The sequence below is a fragment of the Phytophthora infestans genome, genomic scaffold (genome assembly GCF_000142945.1).
Source record: "Phytophthora infestans T30-4 supercont1.117 genomic scaffold, whole genome shotgun sequence".
Classification (NCBI taxonomy): Eukaryota; Oomycota; class Peronosporomycetes; order Peronosporales; family Peronosporaceae; genus Phytophthora; species Phytophthora infestans.
In genome coordinates, this window is record NW_003303642.1 from 258,303 (window position 1) to 268,452 (window position 10,150).

Here is a 10,150-nt window from a genome sequence, read left to right on the forward strand (position 1 = left end):
GGTGACGCCGTCGAGTCCCTTGCACCTTGGCGTCTCCGTACATCACCTGACCGAGGGTTCGTCGCTTGAACAACTTGGGCGGTGTCACGTCTTTGTCGACGGGTGATAATCCGCAACTTCGGAGAAATCACTACACCACATAAGACTGATGTATTCATAAGTAAGCTTAACTTGATATTAATACAGATATAGATCACCTATAGTGGAGCTATGTATTATGCATTAACTGGCTCCTAGAGCTCCTGATACCGTGTCTTAGGCCCCCACAAGAGTGGCGAGTCACCTTCATGTAACCAGGGATACACTGGATTGTACTCCGCTACATATCATAACTACACCGGATTGTACTCCGCTACATATCATAACTAAACATTGCGCTGTAGAAGGTATTGGCAGTGTAGTCCCACATGTGGGGATCAACAGAGCCCACTCTGAAGGTGTCTATTGTCGGCCCTAAAGACCGTTTCGAATCTGTGAAAAATCACGGTGAGTTCCCAAGACATTGCGGTTAGGGTGTCACGGTAAAATTTGCTGAAAGAAAGTCGCGTTTGCGTCCTGTCACAAAAGGCACATTCATAATTAGTGGTACACTGCGCACACAGTGGGCATGCCATGATGGTCATTAATCCCCTCCTCCTCCACCTGATGCTATAGGCACCAGTACGGCATAAGATTACCAAGGCGTGCAACAAAAGGCCAAACGAAAGAAGGCCTTCCGTCTAGTGACGTGTTCCTTCTAAAAACGTCGATGCGCATACGCCTTGGACATCAGCCCACGAAGAGATCGATATCGCTCGGGAAAACGTAGTAAATGGGATAAAAAAACAATATCAGCTTATACTGCGGACGGCGACATTCGTTACTCTTCTTGATACATTTCGACGTGAGGAGAAGGCGTCCTAAACGGCTAAGAAGTACCGTGAGGGGGAGCAACTTCTTACGGGATGCCGAGAGCTGGTAAAAACGTTTTTAATTGAATGATGTATGTAGTAATCGCGTTGTTTTTTTAAGTACGCACAGGAGAAGGCTGACAAAACTGAAAAAAAGCAACAAGACGTGAAGCTGCGTCAAACCAAGTAGTGCGCGACGCGATGGCTGAAATGCGGTGTGCTCGCGAAGATGACGTCGATAACAAATTTAAAAGCTGTAAAAAAATGAACCAGCACAGACGCAATCGTTGAATATCTAGCGTTGGAAGCGAAAGGTCAGCCAGAACAAGACACACTGCGAGAGCGTCAGCTCGACATACAAGAAAGACAACTAGCTCTAGAAGAACAGAGGCTGAAACGAGGCCGTAAGAAAACAGTCGCACTTATGGCGATGATAACTGCCCTAATAGGTTTCTATCTAAGCTGCTGAGAAGCTTGGCAAAAAAAGATATTTGAGCTGGCATCTATGTTTGATTAGTGTGTAAATACTGCTCAGTTTCTGGAGGGTCAAGCTGAACATATTTTGAGATTTGACTTCCAAAGCAACATGTGTGTACATTTGCTAACATGCCGTCCACACTTTACATCTGCCCAACCCTAACCAAAAGCAGTTTTCGGTATTGTGGAAGTTCACAAACGCCCAATTTCGAGCAATTTTACCGAACCCCCGTTGAAAACTTACCCAAACACTGCTCATGTGCTTGCTGAATTTCTTTTCTATCTTCAGAAAGCGCGGCACTTTTAAAATGGGCTACAATATGATGCTTTTTTTAGCGTAAGCAGGATCTCCGTACATCGAAATTGTTTTTCTCCACAAGCAAGGTATGTTTCAGCAGTATCCAGAAGCCCACTTTGCCTAAAAATAAAAAAAATAATGCTGTGTACCGGGGCATGGACCGCCAATATGAATTATTAAACCATCGGGGGCTACCACAGACTGGTACTTCAAGGCACGTTATATAAAATTAATTAATTCGTTTAAAGTATACGAATTTGGCATAACTCATTCAAAAATAACCGTACTTCTGGTTTCTTCCTGGGCGACATATTCCACAAACGAATCCGTCAGTGAAGCCTATACACGTCCTAGGCGGGGCATCTTTTGTATAAAGTCTGTTTGCATGTAAGCTCAGCGTTGGTTTTGTCAAGCGAAGGCATCGTATTCCTTCTGTGATTAACGACAAACATGTTCATGAAGCGAATGCTGCCTACCGCTAAAAAAAACTTATATTCAGTAAGCACTTACTATGCTGTCAGCAAGCGCATAAACTACAACAGTACAAAATTTTGAGTGTCTTGATTGGCCATTTCTGTTGTCAGTAATGAGTGAACATCAGCAATCACATAAGGAATACGGTAGTCATAATCCCAGAAGGTGCTTTTAAAAAGCGCACAAAACATCGAGGACATCGTTGGATATCGTAGAAATTGCATTCTAATCGCGCCCGAAAAGGCCCTTAAGGTTGCTAAGACTTGTGGGGTTTGCTATGGCATAGACAAATTTCGATTGCTGAGTTTTGGTATCGTTGCTTGGTGGACAGGGTCGAGAAGACGGAAGTGCGTGACGAGGGCGATAAGATCACTTTTTTTTTTTAGTCGAAATGTCTTCTTCCACATAAGGTCACTGCTAGGAAAAGTAAAATCGAAGCGGGGCGAGAGCGATGATAGCCATGACCGCCAAATGGTCGTCGTCGCTAGAGCTGTCACTGCCAATTAATAAAAAATGACAGCTGCACAATACGATAGGCACAAATCGACCTTCCAAAAAAATATAAAACTCCCTGTTATTTCTTTTCACATTCAGTAAACCTAGTTTACTGTATGTACATCGCACAAGGTCTCTACTATTGAATGTCACACGAGACGCTCAGATTCTTGAGTATTCTCATTAATTGCCAAGCGGAGCGAAGGCGACTCCGATTGCTTAAAATTGGACTATGTAGTTTACGTAAGTACTTTATGTGGTTCACCGTGTACATATGAAAATTTGCACAAGGCTACGAAGGCGGCATCGTTTTAATATTATTTACTTTTTTTAGTAATCAATGTTATTTTTAAAATTCGAGTGCTTAAACTGAGGGCCTGCCTCCAATGCTGCAGGGTGCTTATTGTGTGCACGTAGCAAAGTGTGTTTCCGAGAATACGATTTTAATATACGTAATACTCTGTATTCAATAGTTTCTGACCGAGCTATGCACCGGCAAGCTACAATGACAGCCATCGACTAAAACTAAAAGCTACACTTGTTTTGTTGTAAAAAAGATGCTTTCTGAGTGGGTTCAATGAGGTAACTGGGCTGCCTAATCGTAGTATACCCAGTAGCTGGCCGTAAGAACTGGCTAATAAACGTTGTCACTAAACCCTTTGGATAGCTAATTTTAGATTGAACAAAAATAAACTCAAATTTGATGGTGACAGTTTCTACTGGAAGCGAAATGTCTGAAGTACGCCAAACACATCCAAGATATGAACTGCTAAGGGCGCCCCATGCGGTTTAAGTGAAATTATTGCACTTGTTTGGTATCATCTCTTCTCACAAATTATTAAGTAAAGGGTTAACCCTTTAACTACTGAGCCTTTGATACGGGTCCAACGGGACCTCTACCAGAAATAAAAAAATCGTCAAATGTTTCGCTCATAATTTGCAAACATTAGAGGTCTTTAGGTTAACCCACTTTGTCGGACATATGGATTTGCCACAAGTTCGACAGTGTGAGTTTCAACAGCTATTTTAAGAGAACTGAGAGGCTGTTCATTGCTGGTAGTCTGATTCTAGTTTACAACAGTAAGAATTAAGCTCAAATGGGTTTTTTCGGTTCGAGGAGAAGACCGACAAAGTGTTAATGAAGGTCCTCTAAGGAAGTTAAGCCATACAGCGCCAAGTATGGTCAAACTGGCAACGCTTGGGAGCTTGTTGCCAGGCGGGTCTCGGAAGCAGTGGGCCTCACCGAGCAGCTCAACACCAAGCAAGTTCAAGACCGCATCCGCACACTCAGGAAGAGCTGGAAGAAGGGAGAGCTTAAATCCGCCATCGGTAGCGGCATTCATGAATCGCTAGACGCTGCCAATGAATTGAGTGAGTACGAAACTTTGCCAGGACTAATAAATGAATATGTGCATCTTGAAAAAGAATTTTGAGAAGCGAGCGGCTGTATCGGCAAAGAAAAAAGCGAAAGACGCATGCCTGGATATTTGCGCTTCAGAAATTATCGCGCAGAGCAACAGACGCAGAGCTGAGCGCTCGGGGGTCAGCGATGACACGGTATTTCTTGTGTCTGGCAGCGACATGGCCTCGTACACGAACGCCCCCATATCTGCGACGTCTACGCCAGCAAAAGCAACCTCCGCATCCACAGCCTCCACACCCATAACGGCTATTCCAGCAAAGAGCGCTGGCAAAAAGAGAATGGACGCATGTGCGGCTGAGACCGAACGTTTAGAAAAGCGAGCTAAGGAAGTTGCCGACATGCAAAATTTGCAGTTTGAAGCAAAAATGAAGTGTCAAAAGCAGCGGCACGACGATTTAATGGCCCTACAACGGACTAAGATGAAAGCGAGATCAAAAACGGAGAAACAGAACCGCAAGCTGATCTTGCAATGCGCAAAGATTTTTAGCGATGCGTTGAGCAAGAAGTAAGATGCTCAAAGTGCTTCGGTATTTGACAAAGATATATTGGCCTTATATTAAATTTACTTGCAGTGCTTATCCAATCGTTGTCAACGAATGATTTTTTAATTTCTTTTATTGCAAGTACTCTTCTAAGCTAGGTGGGCTAACTCCGAAATAGTCACTTACAGTGTTTTCTCCCCTCAAACATGTAATACAGTTTGTCAGAAACACACCGACTCGATACATTTGACCGATTGGTTGTGTCCCTGTTCGAGCCTTCCGCTTGATGTCAAGAGTGGACCAATAGTTACAAACTTGGCCGTAAGACCACTCCACCGAATACGTACCTTAGTCATGCTGGCGCTGACTAATTTCTCGTCAGCAGTGAGAGTAGCCCCTCCAAACGGACAGCACAATACATCGTCACGTCCATAGGCATGGTCTCCAAAGATCCGACAATGTATAAATCTTTCATCGCTGCGAATATTCTCTGAGAGCTTTGAGTGGCGATAAAGCTATGTCGTGGTTTCTTCCGGGAAAGGGGCCATAAAGATGAGAAATTAATCCGTCAGGCGTGGTCAACGACTGAAATTTTAGGGCGGGTTTTCTGCGATGACCATTATACACCGCTTGTTGACTCATGAGAAAGCCGCCCCGATCGATGTTGCGGGGCCCTGGCCTGCAGATACCCCGGACTGTTCCATCAATAAAACCCCACACGTTCGAAAAATGTGCGCCTTTTTTTGAAAACGGCCTCTGCATACTCCTCCAAATGCATGACTGCATATTCGTGATTAAATGCGATTAACTCAGTGTACTTTGTGTCCAAGTAGCTAATCATATACATGAAGATATTTGACAGTCCACTAGCCGATCGTCCGCCAAAACGTGGACTCATATCCACCCAGCGCGTCGGAATTGCTAGTTTGTACAACATCACACACAAGGCTTCAATTCCAGTTGCTGCTGTTCCTTCAGTGGTGCTAACACCCTCGATCTTAAAGGCGATTACCAAAGAAATAAGCTGGTCCTTTGAAAAGCAAAATTTCTGCATATAGTCCTCCGATGACAACGCGTTGAAGCTGAACGGCACGCAGGGAGGCTTTTCAGCGTCATCGGGAATGACTGACTCCAAGTACGCTCGAAATATGGCGGCTTCATTAAAGCATCCAAGCTCAATAGCATGCTGCCAGCGCCGGAGAAGAAATCCATTTTTTGGTGTCGTGGTACGTCTTTCGTGAGGTTCCGGATGAAGTGAGCGAAGTCAGAATCAGAAACTTGTAGGTTCATGATACTTGGAAAAGTGTAGCCTTTACAGGCTGTCAAAGACGTCGATGGAGTAGAAAGAAGAAGTTTGCTGTGCCATTCGACTGCGTGCCATTTGACTGTCGGTGTATGATCTCTCCCGTTCAGTTTTACAGGACAGAAATCTTTATTTAGCTCTTTCACAGAAGCGTAAAATGTAATCCACAAAGCGTAATTTTCTTTCAAATTTGCGGGGATCTACGAGCTCACACGGTCGGTTTACCGTATGATTTTCAGCGTTTAGGTCTTGGCAAACCGACAAAAGCAGAATTGTGGTTTCTTCTAAAGACCTCTATTTGTTGGACAATTACGAGGTAGAGGTCCATGTGGATCCCTACCATATTACGTTAACTTTTGCAAATCATTAGACTCTATTATACCCAATTGCGTCTTAGAAATTTTATGGTAGAGGTCTATCCGGACCTCTACGAAGGGAAAATTCGCCCAGTAGCTAAAGGGTTAAAGATGCATTGATGATGCATCGTGATTGAGGAGTACATTTCAATTAAAGTATGCTGGATGATTACGAATCGTACAGTTTGTCGTTTTTAAAGACGGGAATCAGTTGAACTTTTGCAAAAGGGGGCATCAGGCGTCCTTTGATGACCTGATCCAGTCCCTTCTTTTGCAAACCCACTTTCAGGGCGCACCAGATGCCCTTATATCACAAAAGGGTTAGCATTAATTCCGAGCAAGAAGGTACTCGCTCATCCCTCCCATACAAAACCTAGGCATAAGTGTCGCCATCTGTCATCATTTGGCCGGCAAATTGGCTCGGATTTATCTTACCTATTCTAATGAAATTTGATTTCTCGTTATAAAATCCGGGAAAATTCAAAGGTAGGCTAATTGAATGTTTAGGAGGCTCAAAAACTGACTGACGCTTCAATTTATTCAATTAGATCAGTGAAAGCGTAGATACTTGCCTTCAAAGCTCGGTCGGTCGTGCAGACTGCACGCTCCTAAAAGATCTGACAACATCCCGTTTTAGCGATGTTCTTAATTTAGTTAAGTCAAGACGTAAATTCTATTCAAGAGTTTCCTACACCCCCTAGCAGATATTGCGAAATTTCTCAGATGTAACTGAATATTTATTCGATACGTGATTGGCGGAAAATCCAATCTCTTAGCTTTTCAACGATACCTTGTCGTAAAATATGGTCTTATTGGTCGATCCAGGAGGTAGTTTCAAAAAGATACAAACATTCGGACCGACCGGCCGAAGAGCGCCTTCTTGCACGGAATTGGTGTTAATAACGTCAGTATCATCGAATAACCACCTGTACTAGAAATTGTGAGTGCGAGGGCTACTAACGTAGAAGTATGTTACATGTAGCTGCGAAAACTCGGCAGCACTATGAAAGAGAAATTAAATAGAATAAGTAGATCCGGGCCACTTTTGTAAGCCGTGAGTAGTCGTTTGCAACTACTTATAAGTAGATTTCAGCACAAATCTTACCATTTATTGTGTATCAATAATTGTAATAAGTGCGAGAAGACGAGGGATATGAAAATAAAGACGAACGTAACTCTTACAAGCCTAAGTAGATTCTTCATTTTCGTGTTAGCAATGGTGGCTGTCCGTCTGAACTGCCCGGTGTGCGAGCACAGCTTTGCAGCCTCAAGCGATTTCAGCTCGCATTGGCTGTTGTACCCACTGAATAGAAGTTTTTTGTCGAGACAGGCTTGAATACGACCGCCTTCACGCCAGGGCTACATTCTTCTTGGTTTCCCCATGAAATATTAAGTCGTAAATTTTGTCGTATTAAAAATATTAAAACAAATACAAAAATCGTTTTTAAGACAAAATGAGCGAGTCATAGGTTTTTGCTAAATTACAATAATAAAAAATCGAGTTTCTTAGAGTGTCAACGACTCTCACACTGAATTTCTGGCCCTTTGCCTCTTTTTTGAAGATACCGTAGCAGGGACTTCAAATCATCAGAGGGTCTGCTTATCGGTAAGTATTTCACCACAAATTAGTCATAATTCGCTTGCCCGAAATGATATTCTGGGCACCCGACAAATAGGCACGTGGCTCACATTCAGATTTCATCACCCCAGAGAAGGAGTGCAACGAACATCTCGACACCAGTGCGCACAACACAGGTTATTTTAGTCAGCACCATCGTAGCTCAGCGGCTAGAAACTAGAGCTGTCGACGTCTCGGTGTCAGCCCAGTCGACGTCTCGACGTCCAACAGTCGTCGAGAGATGTCGACCTGACACCCTGACGAGATCCTCTATCTTGTCACTATTTCGATTTAAAGACATACTTAACCTCTCCAGTTGACCAGAACCGTGAGCACGTTCCCCAGGTTGGAGAGCAACGCTGACTACAATGGCGCGGATGTCCGTAGTGCTCCCAGCACCTTCGCTACCGGCTGCGTCTTCTTCTATTTCAGATGAGATGCGATATGTGGACGAACGACATCTAGTGCTCACGTTGTCCAAGTGAATTATTAAGGCCAGTAATGACTCCGTCTCCAGTGTCTACCAAAAGTCCGCGTAGACCTCTATCCAATCGCCCGGCTGCATCTGCGGACCCACCGCTGCGGCGAGTACGGCGAACTGGACCTGCCGCCGAATACATCACGGTCCCGTCGTACACGAAGCTGAGTGTCGCGCGGAATTTCGTGGACAACCCGATCTCCAGTAACGCGCAGTACGGTTTCAAGACGGCAGCAGGGCGTTATGGGTGGCGGTGGAGCCGACGGACTTCGTGTCGGGCGTGCAGATTCTGTCGATCAACGGGCAGGAGACGGTGCTGATCAATTCGGCCTACTACTTCCTGATTGACGGGAGCGGCACGAGGGTCACGGACTTGATTTCCGTCCGCCTTTCGTGACATGTTGGAGATACGTCGTCGCCGTCCGTTGATGCGTGTACTGACGGCACGTCACAGTTCCCTACCAGTGGCGACACTTCTCAAGCGACAACGTCGATGTAGACTTCAACGACCACGTCAGCTCCAACTACCGCCACCACTTCCAGCGGCTCCTACTGCATCACCAACTACTACGGTTGCTACGTCATGTCCGACATAAGGTTCTACTACGCCTTCGGTTACGACATCACCTCCAACCAAAGGACCTACTACACCGACAACTACAACCTCAATTACGATAACGACTCCAGGCATGACGTCGCCACTAACTGCCGCTCCTACTTCTACTCCTGCATCAGTCACAGAAGCTCCGACTACGGCTCCACCAACTACGTCGCCGCCGACTGAAACTATAACAGGCATTGCGATGACGAACTAATTCTCATTGCCGTTGTTGATAGCTCGTTTTGACCAAACGTATGTAGACTTCATTAATGTAATTTGCTAAAGGAAATGGCGTCTCCTGATCTTCGCATTCGCAGAATCAGACGCTTCAAGATCTCGTCACGTTTTGAGCCATGCAAAAAATATCGCGGACTGTGTCAGGCTTAAGCACTTCTTGGGGTACTACCATACTCATCGTAAGCGACACAAACAATAAACTGCCAAAGCTCCTTTACTTGCTGCGATCGTTTTGGAGCGGCAAATGTCCTTCCTGTAGAACATGATCGGATATTGGCATAGTCGTATGTCTGGCAGCTCGTTGTAGGTCGCGTAGTCTCAACTAGGATAGGCCTCGCCGCCACAGGAGAAGGTGAACTGAGCCTGTGTCTTAATCTTGGGGGGGGGGGTCTTGGCCGTAGAGGAGCTGATGCTCGCTTTTTCAGTGTTGATTGTGTTCTCTGTCGACTCGGTGGCTGCGAAATCGTTCTTTGCCTTGGCGGAGGAGACGCGAAGAAGCTGCCATCGCCATCGGGCTCGCTGGTCATTGTGACAGAGTTCAACGCACCAGCAGGGTTCAGGATAATGAAGCAGCTCCAGTGGAGGCTCCAGGCAAGTGCATGAAGCTGCCAGCTTAAATGAGAAAATGAGGTATTGTGCACTCATTGGTTCGTCAAATGCATTTTTAACCAATCGGTATATGCTACGGAGCGGGATGTCGGCGGGATGTCGGCACTATGTCGACTGACACCGAGCAGACGTCGGTAGTCGAGTGTCCGAAAAGACGTCCGGATCCGTTGATGTCGATAGCTCTACTAGAAACCCGCATGCGGGAGACGAAGGTTTAAATCCATCCGGTGGATGTACCCGCTGTGATGTTTAAGCAGTGGGAGAAGGAAATCAGAGCGGGCGTTGCTGCAGGCTACTAGAGTGGTGATGTATCAATTGACAAGGGACCGGAAAACGACAGCAATCATATATGTAAGAACTTAAATATTCATGGAAGAAAGTTTTGTGGAGGTAGTGTGCAGTGGCGCCC

At 45.3% G+C, this 10,150-nt stretch overlaps 1 protein-coding gene across 1 annotated transcript; it reads left to right on the top strand.

Moving 5' to 3' along the window:
* Positions 1–7,414: 7,414 nt before the first annotated feature.
* PITG_20080 (carbohydrate-binding protein, putative) lies at positions 7,415–9,078 on the top strand (the record flags this gene model as incomplete). The annotated part of the gene is made up of 5 exons (XM_002895953.1): positions 7,415–7,443; positions 7,770–7,804; positions 8,204–8,297; positions 8,532–8,676; positions 8,794–9,078. The coding sequence occupies 5 exons, from the start codon at positions 7,415–7,417 to the stop codon at positions 9,076–9,078; spliced, it is 588 nt and encodes a 195-aa protein (XP_002895999.1).
* Positions 9,079–10,150: the final 1,072 nt, after the last annotated feature.